General features: G+C 67.9%; 1 protein-coding gene across 4 annotated transcripts in view; it reads right to left on the bottom strand.

Moving 5' to 3' along the window:
• KIF26A (kinesin family member 26A) overlaps positions 1-16,272 on the bottom strand; it is a 40,545-nt gene extending 24,273 nt beyond the window's left edge. For 3 of the 4 annotated variants that reach the window (XM_045060614.1, XM_023256122.2, XM_045060615.1), the window contains exons 1-3: positions 16,023-16,272; positions 15,418-15,663; positions 2,581-3,033 (exon numbers count right to left, since the gene is read on the bottom strand). In XM_045060614.1, the coding sequence (XP_044916549.1) occupies positions 2,581-3,033; positions 15,418-15,663; positions 16,023-16,064 (741 nt within the window). In that variant the 5' untranslated portion in view covers positions 16,065-16,272. Of the gene's footprint in view, positions 1-2,580; positions 3,034-4,557; positions 4,895-15,417; positions 15,664-16,022 lie in introns of those variants that run through there. The other variant, XM_045060616.1, reaches the window with a different exon arrangement.
• Between the last annotated feature and the right edge of the window lie 3,964 nt (positions 16,273-20,236).

Genomic DNA, 20,236 nt, shown 5'->3' with positions numbered 1-20,236 from the left:
GCCAGCTGGAGCCACGTCCGCTGGAAACAGTTGCACCCCGGGGCCGCCGGTGGGCACCCCAGCACGTCCTCCAGAGGTAAGTACACGCGAGACTTTACCATCCCAGAGCCCCTTCTCGCTATCGATGCCCTGGTTCCGGGGAAATTACCTCATCTGAATCCTAAAGTTCTATTTACGCTTCTAATAATCTCCCCATCGATCGCCAGGGCTGCTGTCTAATTACAGATCGTTCCCACCCACCCCAAACGCAATCAATGTGCACATAAAACGGAGAGGGAGCCTTAAACGCCCACGTTTTACGACGTGCTGGCTGCCGGCAGGACTGCCCAGCAAGAGGCCAGCAACCCCCTGCCCGGCGCGTGAGACATAGACTCTCAACGGCTGCACCGACCCCACGGCCCCCGCGGTCAGCTCATGTCCCTCTTCTACCTCCTGGGCACCCTCAGAGCGAAGGCCGACCCCTCCCTCTGCCTGGCATTCGAGGCCCCTGTGAGACATGCATCCACCTCCCTTCCCAGGAGACCTCCGGCTATTCCCCGCGGCCCGGCGCTGACCCGCCACAGCTGGGCCCGCCCCGTCCGACGCTTCCCTCTGGGCCCAGCTCAACCTCACTTCCTCCGGGAAGCCTTACCCAGCTCTCCTGAGCTGCCTCCCCAACTCAGTGCTGCCCCCGAGGCGGCCCAGTGCTCAGCCAGGAGGTACCAGGCATGCGTGGCAGGGGCTGGCCTCCCCCTTCCTGGCCTCGCCCCGGGACTTAATAGAGGAGAAGTCAGAAGCCGCAAGGCCGCACCCAGGACCCGTCATCACACCGGCTGGAGGCTAGTTCGAGACCCAAGTGCTTCCCTGAGCCCCTGCACACCCCACCCCCAAGCTGCCAAGGGCCGGGGAGGCCCCGAGGGCAGAGTGCCGTTCCAGGACTGGCCCCAGCAGTGGTCACGGGCTCCAACTCCCAGCGAGGGCAGGATGTCATCAAAGGCACCGTCTCGCTAAACCCAGAGTGGACGGCAAGCCCAGGAGTGGGGACCGGGCAGGGGTCTGTCCTGCTTTGGGATTATGTGTGACTTTGTCCCAGCAGCTGGGACCCTCCCTGTACCTCCACGCCCCGCAGCCCCACGAGGCAGAGTCCACGGGGCAGGTCTACCCACCACTCTATTTCAGAGCCGCTCACTGGCCAGGCTCGCACGGCTGGCTCTGTAGTGACTGGAAAATGGACCGACAAAACTAGTTTCCACAGCGACCCCCTGATCTCTCTGCCCCGGGGGTGAGTGATGGGGGAGGGGGGCAGCAAGGGGGCTCTCCATATACTCACAATCGCCAAGGCAGCGGCAGCAGCGTCGGGACGTACTTGGCCCAGACCCCCGCCCCTCTCCCAGCTCCCTTCCCCCTGCAGTCCTACGTCCTGATAAGGCCCCCAGGCTTCACACCTCCACCTCCAGGGAGGCCTCCGTGCTTCACACCTCCAGGCCTCGGCCTGGACACAGAAGGCTCCTTCTGCCTGGAAGGCCTTTTCTACGTGTTTGCCTGGCGAACTCCTACCCTCGGGCTCTTAGCCTCAGTCCTCCACGAAACAGACGGGCACAGCTGAGGGCCCAAGGCCCCGGGAGAGGGCAGCCCCGAGGCTTGGGCAGAGCAGCCAAGCGCATTCTGGAGAAAGGCCTTCCCAGGACAGCACGGTTAACCTCATTCATCACCCAAACCCAAACGGACTCCCTCCAGTGTCCCAGGAGACCCCTAATCCAACAACCCTCGCATCGCGACTCCTATCCTGGTATACTTTCTGCTTGAGGGAAAACCGGGGGCGCCGCAGACCCCTGGGAGAGACCACCCCCAGCCAAGCTCTGTGGCCAGGGGGAACGCAGCCGGTCCCGGCTCCGCCCTCCAAGGCTCGCCTCTTCTCCACCTGCGTGGGGGACACCGGCCCAGCGCTCTGCCTGAGGACGCCCAGCCCAAGTCCATGGCACCCACAGGGCCCGCTGGTGCCCAGAGCTGGCTCCATGGAGGCCACGCCCCCTGGTGTGGGGGACCTCGAGGAGGGCCGGAAGAGGAGAGCCCTGGGGGAGGGGACACTGCCGCCGACTGAAAAGATGTGCCCCCTGAGAGACCAGGGGAGTAGGCACAGAACGCGGCCACCACCTGCAGGCCCCTCCCCCTAACGCCAAGCCCTGTCGCGCAGTCCACAGCCTCGGGGGCAGCCCGGAGGGGAGGGGCCGCTGGACCCCTCCCCACGAGATGCTCCCTCTGCCTCTGACCCTGAGGAAGAGGGCCCGACCCTGTCCCAGGAGCCCTCCCGTCAGCCCACACACCAGCCGGTGCTCTCAGAAGCAGGAGCGGCCGACACCACGCCCGGCCACGCATGCTGGTGCTGCGTGGAACCGACGTCCCCGGGGCCGCGTGAGGACCCTGCCCGCTGTGACGTCGCCAGCACACTTGACGGGGGCCTCGGGAATGTCCGGGGGCCTCCCCCAGTGTTCACGGCCCCTTGCTTAAGGGGGTGCTGCTCCGTCTGCACAACGTGAGCCACGGTGGGATGTGGGCAGGGCCCCTCAGAGGCCAGCAGCCCGCCCCGCCCAGGGGACTCACCAGGCACGACGGTGGCAGGAAGCTGTTGACCCTCGAGACGCTCCACATGCCCTCCAGGCACTGCTGGGCCTGGATGGTGACCGTGCTCAGTGCTCCCCCGAGGCCAGCAGGTGCCACCGACACCTGGACGCTGGGCCCGGACGGCCAGGCCAGTCCCTTCCTCCTGTCCGGCCCCACTCGGCCCGGCTGCCTCCCGGCCGGGCCACCGGCCACTGGCACAGCCCGCGGGCTGGTTACGGTGCCCGGGCCGGAGGGCGCGAGGCCAGGGCCTCCGTGCGGGGCGTCAGGGTCCTCGCGGCTGGCAGGTGCCTGGAGCAGCCGCAGGGCCTCCCGCGTGAGCTGGTTCAGGTGCGTGTCACAGACGTCGCAGCGGCGCTCGGCCTCCGGGCGGCACGTCGGCAGGGCCCCGGGCGCCGGCAGCTTGTCGAGGAGCAGAGCGGAGAGGCAAGGGTCCTGGGGGGACAAGGACAAAGATGGTCGGTGCCTGGGCGCCAGGACCCAGCCCCGCGTTCCTCACCCGCCACGGCGCCAGGCCAGCTCACGCCGTGGCCGCCGCATAATCCATAAGTGATTAATAAGGCCCCAAACGGTTTCGTCTGCGCGCACCCAGCAGGAAAATAATTATCGGAGCTTAACAGTGGGGCCTACGGTGCCCTTGACAACTACCTGCCTCCTCCCGCCCTCATTACTGTGCTCAGTCTCGGCTGACGAGGCATCTGTGCGTCCCCCAACACCCGGGCCGGCCGCGAGTAGCGTAGCCAAGGCCGTCGCGAAGCATCCAGGAGGCGGACACCCCCCACCCTGGCCCCGGGGCCCTTGCACGCTTGCAGGCTGCAGGCGCCCCAGGGCGCCACTCGAGAGCAACACATCCCCCACCCTGAGGGCCGGCCTGGCTCAGCCCCAGGCGAGGTGGGGTCTCCCTGCCCTGGTGAAGCCTGGGCCCTGGTGGGGACCTGGAGGAAAACGCGAGGCGGCCCTGCCGTAAGTGTGCCAGCAGAAGTCTGGCCATGCAGTGACACTCCGCGGAGGCGAGCCAGGCAGTTCCAGGTCCACGGGAAGACGGAGGCACTGGTGCCAGCTGGCAAGGGGGCAGGAGGCTTGAAGCCCACCCTGCTCGATCGCAGGTATGGACGTGGCGCCCAGGGCGTGCGGCGCCTGGTGACTCCTCCTGCAGCCCAGGGTCCCCCGGCCGTGCGCCGGGGGAGGGGGGCACACGGTTCTCCCTCATCGTGAGCCTGGCGTCCAGAAGGGGCTAGGGACAGGAGCCAGGTCAGCCCGAGGGAGGCCCTCACCCCGCCTGGAGGTCAGGGAGGCCTTCTGGAAGAGGGAACACCTCTGGAAGGAGGGAGAGGAGGAGAGAGCCAGTCCTCAGAAGGAACCTCACCGGAGACAAGTTCTCAAGAGTCATATCTCCAGGGCCCACACCGGGTCCCTTGACCAAGGCTCTGCCTTGGCGCCCCCCTGGGGCAGCCCTGGGGAGGTCGGGGTCAAAGCCAGAGCCAGACCCTCCACAAAGCACTGGCCCGGCCCAGCTGTGGCCGTGACCACCCAGGGCGTTCGTCCTCACATGGCCAGCTGGGCCGCTCGGCTGGGGCTCCTCCCGCCCCCGCCTCGGGACCTGCTATGACCCTCCAGACTCCGAGTTTCTTCCTCTCCCGGCCACCCCACCCCCACAGGACTCCGACCTCCCCAGATACGCCCCTTACGCACAAGAGGAAGCTGAGGCCCCCCTCCAACAGAGGGCATCTCATTCACCCCACCCAGGTTCCCCGGGCCTGAGCGGTGGCCAGCCCGACCCCTGCACCGAGGCCTGGGAGGCTCAAGGGGGCCCGCTGTGGCAGCGTGGGCCGGCTGACAAGGGCCACTGCTGGTCAGCCCCCGGGGGCCGTGGCTCTGCCCCCGCGTCACACTCCCTGCCCGGTCCTCCCCGGCTCAGCCGCAGCCCAGACCACTGCCCCCCCACCGCCCCCCACATACCCCAGGGAGACCGGGTCCCGCGAAACTTGGCCAGGCAAGGTGCGCCAGCTGCCGGACCCGTGGGTCCCTCCAGAAGGCCTGGGTTTTCTCCGGCCAAGGCCCGGAGGGCTCCAGAGCCTCTGAAGTGCTCCGCATGCCTGGGCCCCATCAGCAGACACCCCCAGCGGCTCTTGCAGTCGGGGGCGGGGGGGGGGGGGCAGGCCCACAGAAACCCCGCAGGAGCCTCCATTCGGGCTGGCACCCGGGGCCACAGATGGAATCCAGACGCCCTGTCCCCAGCCACAGGCAGGGCTCACGCGGGGCCTGGCTCTGTCACTTGTCACTTCCCGCCTGTTTTCCAGGTCCCAGCTCTGATTACTCTGGTTTTTCCACTCAGCAGGAGGCTGCTAATGGTGGCCGGGCGTGAGGGGAAGGAAGTGCCATTAAGAGACTTGAAAGGCAGCCCAGCCCCCCCCCCAGCCCAGCCCCCACCCCCTCAGGCCCGGCAGCCCATTGTTTCAGGGCCGAGGCCGAGGCCGGCCTGGGGACCTCAGGCCTGTGGGGGAGCCCTGTGGCAGAAGGAGGCAGGAAGGAAAGCTGGGGGGAGGGGGGGGGGAAGGGGGGGGACTTACTGACCTGAGCACGCACCAGACCCCCACAGGCACACAGCAACCCCCCCCCCCCACACCAGCTGTGTCATCAGGAACGCACATGGCAGCTGTCAGGGAGGCCCCAGCCCCACCAAGGCCCCAAGCTCCGCCATCAAAGCCCCAGGAGGAAACCAGGCAGGTCTGCTCCAGTTGGGGGCAGGGGGTACTCACCACACCCCGGCCCTGCTTCGCCAGCCGCCCAGGAGGCCCGGCCCAGACACACCTGGGCCCACCCCGTGGCCCAAGCCCACTGCGGGGCCCACCACCCCTTCCCAGCACCGGCAGCCAAGCGCGCCTCTTGGGCGATCCTCTCCTGGGCAGGGCAGAGGGTATCTCTCCCAGCTCCGTCTCGCGTCACACACCCGAGACACGAGAGGAGAGCCCTGCCGTGGGTGACCACGCAGAGACCCTGGTGGGGCCGAGAGCCCGCCCGGCCCTGAGCCCCTCTGGCAGGCCGGGCAGCACTGGGCTGGGCCACTCGCTGCTCTCACTTGGAAGCATGCGCCCCACACCGGAGGGACCTACGACCTCGCCAGGCTGCCGCGGCCGGCATAGGCTCCCCACCCCCAGCACCCTGGCCCGGTGCTCAGGACTCCGCGGAGGGGGAGCTTCACCCACACCACCTGCCGCCCCTGGGCGGCCTCCCCAGGGACAGAGTCTGGGCAGTCCCTGCAGCCCCGCCCGCCTCCCCTCTCCGGGACCGCGGTGGCCTTCCCCTCACAAGCCAACGGCCCTCAGACCTTAATGCCAGGGGCTGGGAAGGCCCTTCCCCGAAGCCAGGCCTCCCCTGCAACTGCCAGGGCCCACAGGCCCAAGCCCATGAGAGGTCACTGGCCCAATTTCGGGACGTTTGACCCCTGAAAGGCCCAGTCACCATGCCATCTACCACCCACCCCCTCTCTGGAGCCCAGCACCTTCAGAAAGACAGTAATTACCCCACTGCAAGATATTACCTTTCGCTTTCCTCTGCAGTCTAATTAAGCAGATATCTTGCGTTTGGAAAATGTTTTTTTAATTTGATTCAATTTAGCACCGCAAACCATCTACCCATCATGCCGCCAGGGTTTTAGGGAGGCTCCCCCCCTAAATGTAATGACTTTCCATTTTTCATCTCCTTTCTGGGGTCTCCAAGTTGCTTCGAGTAATCCTTCCACTTCCTCCTGCATTGGAGGGCCAGAACGACTGACTGCTCCAGGGACGAGCTGGCCCGTCATCCCACCCAGAGGGGCCTCCCCAGCCCAGGGCGAGCAGCGCCCACCCTCGGGGCAGGACAGGAGCTCCCAGATCCCCACACTGAGGCCGACACAGGAGGAAGCGGGGACCGTGCTCCCCAGTTGGGAAAAAGACCCAGACCTCAGAGCTGCGAGACAACCCTCTCTGAGCCCTCGTCGCCCCGCCTTTAAAAAGGGGGCTCAGCACCCACCGGCAGGGCCTCTCGGAGGGCAGACGGGGCCAGAGGCCAAGACCGCGGGGGGGCCCTGAGGCCTAGGGGCTCCCTTCCCCAGCCCACCACTCTGTGCGCCTGGAGCCAGGGTCCTCGCTGGGGTCCCTCTGCCTCACCCTCCCTTCCCTCCACAAACAAATGCCCCGGGCTGTGACCCTGGGCAGCCACTGCTTCGGAGCTGACCACAAGTCCAGGAAGGGACCCCTGGCTGCCGGACCAGGCGCTGCTCCAACCTTGCAGGCTCTGTTGGCGATGACATTCCGATGTCGCGTGCAGCCCGGGGGACCCAGAGCCGGGGGCGGGGGGCGGTGGGGGCAGGGGTTCAGTCTGCCAGCCAGCCACACCTGGGCCGCCCCACCCTGCCTCCACCCGCCACGCACCTCGCCAAGGGCCCAACTCTCAGCCAGAGGCCCTGCCCACCCACATCCCCTGGGTCCGGCGGGAAGACAGGAAGACTGCACACCCCCGGGCCAGACCCTCCCCCACCCGCCAGCCAGAACCCCGGACACTGATCCGGTCCCATCAGGCTGCAGTTCCGAAGGCCCCATGGCTGACACAGCCTCCCCTCCTCTGCCGGGGAGGTGGCGTGGGGGAGCGGGGGGTGCTGCCCGGCCCACCCGGCGCCGACTGGCACCCGTCCCCAAGGCCCTGTGCCAGGCACCAGCCAGCTGGACAGCTCGGGGCACACACTAGTTCATTGAGACCCCCTCCCTCCAGTGGCCTCCCCTGTCCTCCGCCCGATGCCACAACGCCACGCGAGGGCGGTGGGGACCCTGATGGCTAACAGCCTGACCAGCAGGACGGCCTCGGCTGGGGGGTGGGGAGCGGCGTAGACAGGCTGGCTTCCTGGGGGCGCTCCCCACTCAGAGGGGGCTCCGCACACGCTTCGGGGGGCCTGGAGCTCACCCAGACACAGCTTTCAGTCCAACTCTGTGGGGGTGAGCTGCCGCTCTCCTCGACCCCATTCTCCTCATCTGAGCCACGGGCCACGGCACGCTCTCAGGGCCGCTCAGGAGGGCCCAGAGCCCCAGGGAGGCCGGACGCTGCCCTGGGTGGCCCAGCCAGAGGAGGCGGCCGCTGAAACGGAGCGGAGCCCGTGCCCCTCAGCTGGCCCCGGGCCTCCCAAGTTCTGCTGGGAACCTCTGCGTGCGGGTGGCCAGCCCAGATGTGCACCCAGCCACCAGGCCCCTCCGATGAGGCCGCCAGGGGGACCCAGGGCCGCAGCGCTCTCGTGGAAGGACTTCCAGGGGATCCCAGGCCCCAAGCTTGGCTCCAGGGCTGGAGGGCGAGTCCGCTCCCCCACACCTCCTGACCTTTGACCTCATCCCCCTTCCCCTCTTCCCTCTACCTGGCATCCCGAGACAGGCATCCCCACCCCAGAAGGCCATCCCTGAAGGCCCTCACCCCATCTCTGTGGGGCTAGTTCTGAGATCGAATGCCACCTCGTCCAGGAGGCCCTCCTGGATGCCCCTTTCCAGAGTCCTCTCTCCCAGCCCCACAGCATTTCCGTTATGAGCACAGACATGGGAGGGTCACTCACCCCCACGCGTGCTGTTTCCTCCCTCACCATGTGGGGTGGTGGAGTTAAGCGTGTTTTGCTCAGACAGAGGTCAGCCGACGGCTCGCAGGCATCGGCCCTCCCGTCTGCCCGGCTCCCTGTCCCCCCTCCCCCTTCCCAAAGCACCACCCCACAGCCCAGGGTGGTGTGCACCCCAGCCCCTGACCTAACCAAGCCCCAGGGGCGTTCTGAGAGGAGGGATCCCACAGCACAGACCCAGCCAGCCCTCCTCACCCATCACCCAGCAGAGAGGACAGACACGGGACAGGACGGGTCCCAGCATCATCTCGAGATCCGGCGCCCAGACTGCCAGGCCCCCCCCCCCGCCCAGGCTCCCCACTGGCCCACTGCGCCAGCCGGATGAGTCCCCTCAGACCCGTCTCCACAGACACCCAGCCGGCCACAAACCATGCTCCTCACCGGCCACCATGAGCCTGAGGGGCTCTGGGATCAGACCACCAAGCTTGGGAGGCACGGCCGGGGCCCGATATGCCGAGAGCTCGGGAAGGGACAGGGCAAGGAGGTGGGGCCCCAGCGACGGGACCAGGAGGGCCCGTGGCTGCACTTTGGGCGACCACCAAGCAAGCCAAGCCAAAATGGTCCCCACACGATCCCTCAGGTTTTAGACGGGCCGAGTTTGTGGGGCCGGCCGGGGTTCCAGGCGGCCTGGCATCATGGCTGTGAGGGGTGGACAGGGACCCTCGGGGACAGGTGGGCCAGCATCCATCACGGGGTCAGAGGCGAGTGCAGAAGGCCGGCACCGGGCCCGGCGGGACCATCAATCTGTCAGCCCCAGGCGCCCGCCGAGCCCACCCACCCCTGCCCCCAGCCCAGCCCCCACAACTGAAGCCTGGGATGCTGGCGGGGAGCCCCCCCACCCACAGGGCACCCGGACCCCTGCAGACAGCCCTCAAGCCACCCCAGCCCCACAGGGGATCCCCCAGCCACAAAATGTGACACTGGAAGTGAAAATGCCCCCTTTTAACCCGGGGGAGCAAGGCACTCAGCCCCAGGACCCTGTTCGCAGATGGGGAAGCAGAGACCCTGCAAAGGGGTGATGCCCCAGGCTCCCGCTTCAGGCAGTGGCGCCACGCCCTGGGTTCCCTCCCGCAGGGGAGCGTCTCCAGCCACCACGTCGTGGGAAGGGAGAGCTCAGAGCTCAGGGGCAAAGTAAAAGGAGTGGGTGGCTCCCAGGGGCACCTGGGGGACTCAGTGGGTTGAGCATCCGACTTCGGGTCGGGTCATGACCTCAGTTCATGGGTTCAAGCCCCGCATCAGGCTCTGTGCTGACAGCTCAGAGCCTGGAGCCTGCTTTGGATTCTGTGTCTCCCTCTCTCTCTGCCCCTCCCCTGCTCAAGCTCTATCTCTCTCTTTCTCAAAAAATAAATAAATTTTTAAAAAATTTTAAAAAGGAGTTCCCAGAGGCCCAGCCACCTTAGCTGGCTGCCTCCAGGAACCCAGAGGACAGCCTGGCCTCAACTCCACTCCCCTCGGCCCCCCACAGACTCTTGCTCTGTTCCCAGGGAGTGAAGGAGCAGACAGAGGCCACACGGGCCAAGGGGACACTCAATCCACCTCTATTCTATTCATTTACTCACACTCCACACCTTTTTGCACAAAGCACCGGCCACGGCTTTCAAGAACTACGCGGCAGACGTCAGATACAAAACCATAGAGACAGTTGCTTTAGAACAAATAGGAATGATCAATTCCCAAAAGACACAAGAGAACACGCCCGTGTCATTGGCGGAAGCTGAAGAATCCACTGGCCTGAGCTTCCCCGCAGGCATAGGGAAAGGGAAACTCGAGTTGCCTTGCTATTTAAAATAAGGACTGGCTCTTCTGACTCCCAAATGAGATCCTTCCGTGACACTCGAGGGATCAAGGCACCCAGGAAAAGGCCCCAGATGCATTTCCTCGGCCCATTCCAAACCATCACAAGTCTTGCGGCCAAGGCTCTGAGCAGCCCGGGGGGGGGGGGGGGTGACCTGTGGCCTCCCTCCCTGACCCTCCACCTCTCACTCTCAGCAGGCAGGCAGCAAGGCCGATCTCCCTACACACGCCCCTGGCTCGCCCCACCTCTGACTGCAGCGGGACGCCCCTCGTGCTCCCTCCCACGAGACACAGGGACTGGCCCGCACCAAGGCCAGCTCCCGAAGCCCCATCTCTGCTTGTGGCCGGTGCCCAGAAGGCAGGGGTTGGCAGCCCTTCAGCTCAAGCCCACCCGCACTGCCCACCCTCACTCCCCGAAGCCCTGGACCAGCAAGGAGATGAGACAGGCACAAGGACCCAAGTATACCAGGGGGCACTGGCTGCACCACCGTCTGGCCCAGGGAGGAGGGGCCAGCTGAAATCTCACAGAGACCTAACCGGCCCCCCTCCCTCCCCCGGCACAGGCTCGGTCCCCCAGAGCGGCCTGGGAGCCTCCGAGGCCCACACACTCATCCCTTCCCGGGGCTGAGTCATCATCGGGGCCCCTGCCAGATGGGAGACCAGCCCCAGGGAGCTCCCGCCCCTCTCACACCTCCCCAGCCCCTCCCCAGCCGCCTCCAGAGCCTGCCAACACCTGGCTCCGCGGGGGTGCTCTGCTGAGGCCGCCTGCCCTGCCCTGTGGAGCCCCAAGGCAGACACCCTGGTCCTGGCACGGGGGCGGCGGCCCCAGAAACAGGTGGAGCCCAGGCCAGGCTCCCGACAGCGTGGGAACCAGGGGTTCAGGGACCCTGACCGCAGGCAGCAAACGTCCCACGCCAGCTGAGCTCAGCCCCTGCCCTCCCGGGACCACAGGGCAGCTGGGACAGCAGACCCAGGGGCCCACTGTTGCAGTCAGAGCTGGGGGCCATGGACACAGAGCACCCAGGGGACTCAGAAGGCTTCCTGGCGGGGGAGTGACAGCTGAATGTCGAGCTGGCAGAACCCCACCCCCAAGCCAGACCCCAGAGAGAAGCGAGAGGCTCTCCAGGACTCCAGCCTCAGGAGCCTACTTCTGTCGCCCCTGAGCCGTGCACTGGACAGGAACCCACGGCCTCCCCAGCAGCCTTCAGACCGACTGTCCAGCTTGGTGCAAAATGTGAGCTAGCACATGCCTGGGGCTGCACCGGTGGGCAGGGACCTCGGCAGTGGCTGTGGAGCTCATGGTGGGTGGGCGGGGGTGGGGGACAGGAGGGTGGGACCCCCTGCCAGGTGAGCAAGAGGTTTCCAAGAGCCCAATGAGAATTGATCCCTTTCCCTCAACAGGGGGCGCTAATCAATCCCACACTGGTACCGACGCGTCGAAGGTCATGTGGTCTCTGGAGAAGTCGTCACCTCTGCGTGATGCACCTGGATGGCAGCTGGGATGGGTCCCCAAGCAAGAGCCCTGCCCCCGCTGCTGCAAGGGGAGTTAGGATGGCCATCCTCCATGGGGGCTGTCACCCGGGTGGGGGAGGGGAGAGCAGGAATCCAGCCCAACAGCCATGGGGGTGAACACAGAGGGGTGGGTCACTCAGTCATTCAACAAACGTACAGGGGTCACCCAGACCCCAGGCCTGCCTGGACAGAGCTCCCGGCCTAGGGGCAGCACAGTGGCCAAGGGGTGTGGAAAGGGCCGAGAAAGGCCCCGAGTCGGGTGGCCTTCCAGAGTGGGGTGGGGTATGGGGGAGGGAGGCTCAGTGACCCTGGAGGAGCAGTCAGAGCCATGAACGTGGAGGGAAGCCAGTCCACGCAGGCTGAGTCTCCCAGCCACAGTCAGCAGTGCAGGCACCAGAACCGGGGGCGCTGGCGACTCGGGCTGCGTAGTTCTGCCACGTGAGCGCGGGGAGGACGGAGGCCGGGGGAGGACGAGGGCCGGGGGAGGACGGGGGCCGGGGGAGGATGGGGCCGGGGGAGGACGGGGGCCGGGGGAGGACGAGGGCCGGGGGAGGACGGGGGCCGGGGGAGGATGGGGCCGGGGGAGGACGGGGGCCAGGGGAGGACGGGGGCCGGGGGTCTGCAAAAGGAATGCCCATGACAAACCACCTGGGGTGAGGGACAGGAAGGGGCCTTCAGGCAGAGTGGCCTCTGTGGGCAGGGGTGTCCCTTTCAGTGTGCCTCCGTCTGATGGGGCCAGGACAGCAGCACTGGGACTGGCAGAGACCCCTCCTGATGAGAGGTCCCTCCTGGCTGCACTGAGGGTGGGAGCTGGGGGCGGGCAGGCGTCGGGAAGGGACAGAAGGGATGCTGACAGGGGTCTGCAGGAACTCGCTGACCAGTTCGAGGCAGTGGGTGAGGAAACCGAACAGTGTGGACGCAGCCCCAGCTTCTGCCTCGGGGGAAGGGGGACAGAGCGGCCAGTGGCTAAGCTGGGGGGCACTCAGCTGCGGCAGAAGAGGAAGGCCCGGGTTTGGTCCCTCCGAGGGACATGTTGCGAGCCCCCGGCAGACTTTTCGGAGACAGGGGCACCCGGGAGGGGCACAGGGAGATCAGAGCAGGGAACTGGCCGGATCGCCTGGGGATGAGAAGGGTATCTGCAGCTGGGCCCACAGTGGGAAGAGTCCGTGAAAGGGTCCTGAAGGGTTCATCTGGGGAACCTGGCGAGAGCTGAAGGGGGCAGAGAGGGGTGCCCAGCCTGGAGGCCCCCATCCGGCCGTCCGCCCCACACCCAGGCCCACTGCCCTTCTTGGTTCGGGTAAGGACAGTCTCCCAGGCTCCAACCCTCCCGTGCCCTCTGGGGGCATCAGGACACAGTCCTAGCCCCTCCACGAGAATGCTGTCCCTGGGTGGGGACTACGGTCACCTTCACTCCCCGGACGGGGAAACTGAGGAAGACACAGATTGAAAAGAGGACACAGCAGCAAAGGAGAGGAGGGCCTTACACCCGGGACACCTGATGGCTGGGCAAGGCTCCAAATGCCCCACTCAACCCCACGGGCACCAAAGACCCGGGCACAGAAGGACCCTTGAGGCCCACATCCCGGGAAGAGCAGCAAGGGCCAAGGGGTTCGAGCCGCCCTGTGCTGGCCCTGTTCTACCCACCTGTGAAATGGGTACACAGATGGTCCCGGATCTCAACAAACCTGCCTGAGGTCCCAGAGCAGGGAGCCGTCTGCTGGTGGGAGGGTGGGCAAGGAGCCAGCTGGGCGGAGCCCTGGCGGGGATGCCAAGGGCAGAAAATGGGGTGACCTTGAGCCGGGGGAAAGATCAAAGTCCCTCCACCTTCTCAAGCATTTCTCTACACCGAGATCAAGCAGGGACCCCCAGGGTGAGGGCCTCCGATAGCCAGGCTCCGGTCCGGCTCCAGCCCCACCGCCCAGTGTCTTTCTGGCCTCAGAACAAAGCCCCGTGCTTCCCTGGACCATGGGCCAGACTCTGAGGAGGACTGGGCTCACCGAAGCCAATCACACACAGCTCCCACCCCCCCAGCTACCTCCCAAACCGAAAGCAGAAGCAGGTCCGTGCACGTGCCCTACGCACCAACTCCCCAGCCTTCCCTGAAGGAAGTTGTGGGCCAGGACGCCAGGGACAGCCCGGGCTTCACAGGACAATGACGCCTACCAAGGTCCGGAGGTCTCGGGCCCAAACCCCTAGGTCCCTGGGCGTGGGTGGCTCAGCCCAAGGGCCTGGAGAGTTTCCATCCTCTGGGGAGAAACAGTGGATCATGGGGCCTTCCCTCCCGTGGGCACAGCACCCTACAGGTCGGACCTCACTCCCAGAATGGCCCCGGGAAGACTTCAGTCATCTGACAGAGGAGGAAACACAGCGGGGGAGGGGCCGCGGAGCAGGAACAAAGCAGGGGACCCTGGTCTGCTGGGTGAGCATGCCACTGGGTACCAAGGATGGCCAGGAAAGGGGGTGAGCCCCCACCTGGCACTGAGGGCTACTGCCGAACCCAGGACAGACCGGGGCAGGGGGCAGGTGAGCCCTCTGGGCGGTCAGGACGCTTCCCTGCTCAGCATCAGCAGGAGGAGACCAGTGAGCCACGCCCCCCCCCCTTGATGAGGGCCTCTGTCTCTCTCCACCGGGATCCCCCACCCACCTGCAACCAGCTGGCCGACATGCCCAGCACCACCAGCCACGGAAGCCCCTCCTCTCTCTGGCCTCAGTTTCCCCTAATGGGGTAATAAGATGGCCGGGCAGCTCTGACAGACCCCCGGAAGTCTGTCCCAAACCACCCTCTCGTGGGGCCCTGAAGGTCCTCTGCTGTCTTTTCGACCAGATGCAGGCCATCTGGGGCACAGAGCTTGGAAAGCCTTCACGCTGCCCGGAGCAGCAAGTGAGGAGGGTCCAGCCCCACCCCGGGGGACAGGCCACAGGTCCCCTCCCCCCACCGCAGAAAGGGTGCGCCCAGGACAGAAACGAGACTCCCCTCCCTTCCCCCACCTGGCCGAGACAGGAACACCAGGGGACCCCTGGAACCCAGGGCCGGGCCCCCACCCCAGACTTCTAAGCCCCCTTAGAGACCTATATTTAGATTCAATGGGGATTGTGCGGACTTCCCAAGAAGGCTTTCAAAAAGACTGAAGGTCTGGCGGGAAGGGCTTCCTCTGGAGACCCCCACCTTCCCAGGCTTTGCAAACTTCCAGCGCTCATTGTTCCTTGAACAATGGTCCCAGCTCCTTCCAAGACCAGGGCAAGCCCATTGGCTGGGGAATCTGGCAGAGCCCTCTCCCAGGGCCAACACCTAGGCGGCTGGGGCCCAGGCACTCGCTTCCCAAAAGGGTGGCCACTGCCTAAGGTGAGCAAAGCCCCAGGCCATGTCCCACACACCATTCTCACTCACGACCCGGGGAGGGGGGCAGGCAGGGCCCCCCCCACAGCGCCAGGCCCACGCTCTGGTCCTCCAAGCCCTCCTGCCCCAGGTGTGCAATTTCCAGACACCTGGCTGGGGGCCCGGGGGCCCCAAGGGCGACCGCGCACCGAGTAACCTCTGGCTGCCGGCAGGGCAGGAGCCGTCCCGCCCTGGGTGGAGTCCCTGCCGGCTCCCTCTCTCCCCTCCCCCTCCCAAACACAGACTGCGGTTCCAGCTGTGCGACATCTGTGGCTCCGGGGAGAAGCGCCTGCCCTACCGGCCTCCAATCCCTCCGCGGAGCCTCTTAGGATGAACTGCTACAACCCACACGCACCGCGTTACAGAAGGGGAAACCGAGGCCCGGAGGAGGGAAGGAACGAGGCAGAAAACACTCGGCGGAACCTCGCCTCCCTCCGGGGCCCCGAGGTCTCCCCAAAGCCGGCACGGGCCCTGCCCGGAGAAGCGGGTCCGAGAGAGGCTCACTTACCCGGAGGGGTGTTCCGGGCCCGCTGACCAGCTTCCACGCCTGTCGCTTGAGCTCGGCGAGCTTCGTGTGGCAGTGGCGGCACCAGCCGCCCCCGCCGGCCGAGTGGCCCTGCTCTGCGCCCGCACCGGCGCCCTCGGGCGCAGGGCGGCTGCCGCATGGGTCCTGCTCGGGCCCGTTGGGCAGCCTCTTGCGGGGGGACACCTCCAACAGCTGCAGCGGCTCGCGGGCCGGGCCGCCCTCGGCCACCTGCGGGGGGTGGGGGCAGAAGGGGACGTGAGCCTGGGCCCCTGAGCAGTGCCACGCCGGGACCCAGCACCAGTGACTCCAGATCTCAGCGTGTCCCGGCCCCGGAGTGAGGCACGCGACAAAGTTCGGAGCGCGGGGCGCGAACCTGCCGCCCGCCCTCTCCTTCCACCCGGGGAGGGGGGGGTCCGGATGGGGGTCCCTCCCAGCAGGGGGCCCGGCGCCCCCAGCGTTCCGCTCCAGGCCCGGCCCCCAGGGGGCGCAGCGCACCCCGCGAGCATCCTCGGCGTCCCGGACTCCGTCTCGGGGCGCCGGCTGGCGCCCCGCCGCCCGCCTCCCTCTCGGGGCCCGGCCGCGCGTACCGCGGGTGGTGCTGTGCACAGCGGGGAGCCGCGGCCGCCCATGGCCTGGACGCCGGAAGGGCCGGGAGGGCGCTACGGGCCGCGAGGGCTCTCCGGGGTCGCCGAAGCTACGTGATCCGGCCCCGGGGCGCCCCCATGGTCCGGCCGGCCGCTCCGAAGTTGGCGGCGCGGGCGTGTGGGAGGAGAGCGCGCGACGACGGCGGCGGTGGCGGCGGCGGCCGCAGCGGCGGCGGCGGCGGCGGCGGCGGCGGCGGCGGCGGCGGCGGCGGCGGGCGTGCAGGGGAGGCGAGGGCGGGGCGGGGGCGGGGCCCCGGGGGCGGGGCCGGCGGAGCGGGGCTCCGGGAAGGCCGTCCCGCCCCGCCTGAGCCCTCCGCACGGCTGCGCGTGGGGGAGGGAGCCCTCTCCGCCGCGCGGCCCCTCCCACTCCAAGGACCCCGACCTGTTAGGCGAGTCCCGGCCCGAGGGAGGGGCGCTGGGGGCCCCCGTGAGATACTCGGTACACTTGCGCGCATGCGCCTTCCTGCTCCTCTCCCGGGACAGTGGGGTCTGCGCGTCTCCTGGGAGGCACCGACCCACTCCTCACGTAACAGGCGAGGAAACTGAGGTCGCAGAGAAGGTCTCGCCCAAGGTCACGGTGCTAGGCGGGACGAGGAAGGGGCTGAACCCCGGCCCAGACTCCCACTCGCTTTTTCCTGCAAATACAGCGCACTCCGCGTGTCGCTGGTCGCCCTTCGGGTCTAACAGTCGCACGTAGGTGAGTTTCGCCGCGGTCCGCGCCTCGGAACGTGCAGTGCCTGCGCCAGAGGGTCTCTCTCTAGGCGAGTCTGCAAGCGGCACGCGTGTCTTTGCAGCCGCGCGTGTGCAGGACGGTGCGTGTGCGCGCTGTGCGCCCGGGAAGCGGGAGGAGGTGGCGCGGCTGGCCCCGGGCGTGTGCGCGGGACCTGTTGTCAGCCGGCCTGGCAGATGGGAACTTAGCTGCGGAATTAATTGCCTGTTTGTCTCCGGCTGAGAGGTCGCCCCCCATCTCGGCGACCGGTTGCTCCCGCTCCAGCCCGGCCCTAAGAGTCGCCGCGATGTGAGGCGCAGGCGGCTGGGGGTCTAGGCTCCCGCGCAGCCAGAAATCCCGGGTCGCGCTCGGAGGGCGCGGCCGCGGGCTTCCCGTGACGCGAGCGCCCCCTGCTGGCCGCCGCGCGCTCTCCGCCCCGAGGCTGGAGAGACACCGGGCGCCACGAGTCCTGGGCAAGAAGACGCGCCCCGGGAACCTAGAGGAGCCCAGCCAGAGAAAGGGCCGGCTGGCGGGCCGGGGTCCAGTCGGAGACCCCGGCCCGCGCGGCTCCCCGCGCACACGAACGCTCACACAGATAAGAACTGTCCCTCGCCTCGCCTGGGCCCCTCCAAGCGACCCCTCCTTCATTACGTTTTGCCCACCGCCCTTTTACTTGGAAGGTCCTCCCTGCCCACGCACGCACTCCCCAAAAAGGAGCAGTGCATCGTAACACACGCCCCCCCGCCCGGCTTCCCGAGTCATTTCTGACCGTGGGCGGGGCGGGGGCGGGATAAAGTGGGCAGGGGGTCCCCACTCTGACTCCGCAAACCCACAGCCCCCAGCCCTTTCCCGCCGACCCGGGGGCCGAAGCTCTTCCCCTCTCCCATCTCATCTCAGCCTCCCGAAGGCAAAAGGCGGCAGCCCCCGTCCGCCTCTGGGTACCGCGGGGCACTCCCCACGCCGCATCGCCAGCCAACAGCCCGGTTGCCCGCCCCTCAACTAGTCCGGGACGCGACACACACCCGGGCCCGGGAAGTGCGGCTCTGCCCCCCCCCCCCCCACACACACACACACTCCCCACAGTCACCCGCGGGAACACACTGATGCCGAGCGCCCGGGTCCGACACCCGGGCCGGCCACGCCCGCAACTTCAGTTGTCCGCGCCGCTGCGGCGCTCGGGGTGCACACGCTCACACCCCACACCGGGTTCCCGGGGAGGGGGGCGCGCACACAGCCCGGCAGGACCTGGAGTCAGCTCAGGGACTCAGGGTCGGCCGCCAGGCCCCCGACCCCCAGCCAGGCGCGCCGTGGGATCCGGAGTCCCTGCGCTGCTCTCTCCGCCCCGCTGGCTGCCTCGGCCAGGACGCAGCCTCAGTGGGAGACCGGGGCGCCGGCAGCGGGGTGAAGTGCGGCAGCGAGTCCCTGGGCCGGCCTGCGGGACGCTGCTGGTGACCCGCTGCCTCCCTCCCGGCGCCGCACCCTCGGCCGCGGGAGCCGCGCCGCAAAGTCGCGGGACAGCGCTTCCGCCGCGTCCCGCCAGCGTCCCGCCGCCCGGCCCTCACCTTGGCTCGCCGCCGCAGGAGGTGGCTGGTGAAGCCCAGGATGACCTCCGAGTCCAGGCAGAGCGCCCCCATCTCCAGCAGGCTGGGCACCTTGCGGGGCGCGCCGCGGGGCGGCTCTGGCGGCCCGGGCAGCGCCATGGAGGAGCGGAGCGCGGGGAGCGGCCAGGAGCTCCTCCCGCCGCCGCCGCCGCCGCCGCCGCCTCCCCGCTCGCGCGCTCACTGGCCGCGCGCCCGCCGCCGCCGCCGCGCCCCGCACCGCGCAGGGCCGCCCGCCAGGCCCCCGGTCCTCCGCGGCCCCTGCGCTCGCGCCGCGCGCCCCCGCGCTCCGGCCCCGCCCGCCCGCCCGCTCGCGCCGACAGCGCCCCCTCCGCCGGGCCGGGGAGCCAAACGCCCGGCCGGGCGCACCCGAGGAGGAGGGGCGCGGGGAACCCAAGGCCCGCTTGCTGGGGGGCGGAGGGTGGGGGCGCGGGGACCCCGCCTGGGCCCGCATTCCTTGCCTCGTAGGCCCCTGCCGGATGCGCCGGCCCGGGAGCGCAGGGCCGGGGGCGGGGGGGCGGGGGGGAGGGGGGGGAGGCGCTGAGCAGGGCTCTCGTAAACCTCTGCCGACTGGAGACGTATCTCGGCTCTTCCCCCTTTGATCCGATCCGTCCCGGGGCTCCCAGGCCCTGGAGACGCGTAGGGAGCCCAGTGGCCTTGTGCACCCCATCCTGCTAGTGCTCCAGAACGCCCCCGTCTGGGGCGGCTGCTGGGAAGCCCCCATCCCACGCCCCAGCCTCCGCCTATGGACCTCCAAGGCCAGCCCCCCAGCACCAGCAGCTCCTCCCCTCTGAGCGACCCCTCTGGCCCCTCCAGTAACTCCCTGCGGACTGGGGGATTCCCGCTAGTCTCCTGGCAGGGCCAAATTGTGGTCGGAGTCGAGTCGTGTCCACTCGGATCCAGGGTAGATCTGCCCGGATTCCAACTCCCAGCCAGACCTGTGGCTCCTCTGTGCGCAGCCCCTGGGGAGGAGTTAAGCGAAGAGACCAGGTTGCCTAAATCACCTGGGCCCCTGAGGAAGGTCTTTGGGAGTTGCGGGGGAGGTGTCAAGGGACAGAGCTGGGGGACGGGCCTTGAACAGGACCTGGAAGGTAAGCTGCTAGGGGAGAAGACTGGAGAGCTAGGGGGCCTGGAGGTCAGAGGGCTGCCCCCTCCAGAGGCCCTGGTGCTTAGACTGCAGGACGCAGCAGCGTGGCTAGGGTGCTACCATGGGGCCAGCCAGACCCTCCTCTCTGCCCCATGGAAGGATCATGGAGTCTCCCCAGCCCCCAACTCCCCTAGGGACCAGGAGACCCTCCTGCCTCCCCAGGTTCCTCCCCTGACTCCCCCAGACGGCAGCTGAAGGACAGTGCTTCCACCTGACCGCACCTAACAGGCACATCGTAAACACCTTATCTGTGGGCCACTGGGCCAGCAATTGCCAGCACCCCGCCCCCACCCAGCTTTTGGGTGAGGAGAGAGACCCTGGGAGGAGCTGACCCCCGCCCTGCCCCCATGGCCAGCCCTGGCCTGGGGCAGAGATCAGGGCCAGCTATAAGAGGGGCCAGGGTCGCCCTCACTCCCCCTCTCCAGCCCCCTCTTCTGGGCTCCTATGGTCTGGGTTTAGGAAGAGCTGTGCTCCAGCAGGCCACCCTGGAGACCCCCATCTTCTCCCCTCTCCCTCAGGCAGGCACTGAAGAGAACTGTCCTGCCCCCCTCCTCCAAGACCCGAGCCTGGGGGTGGGGGGCTCCCTCCAGTGGACCCGGCTCTTCTGGGAGGAGGCTGCCCGCCATCTCAGTGGATTGATTAAAGTCATCGTGGAGATTTTTTTAACGTTTAATTTACCAGGCACGCAGCGCCGGTCAGAGCT

This window comes from Felis catus, chromosome B3, assembly GCF_018350175.1.
Source record: "Felis catus isolate Fca126 chromosome B3, F.catus_Fca126_mat1.0, whole genome shotgun sequence".
NCBI classification, from domain to species: Eukaryota; Metazoa; Chordata; class Mammalia; order Carnivora; family Felidae; genus Felis; species Felis catus.
The sequence above is the reverse complement of the archived record's forward strand: the minus strand, read 5'-3'. Positions and strand labels throughout refer to the sequence as shown.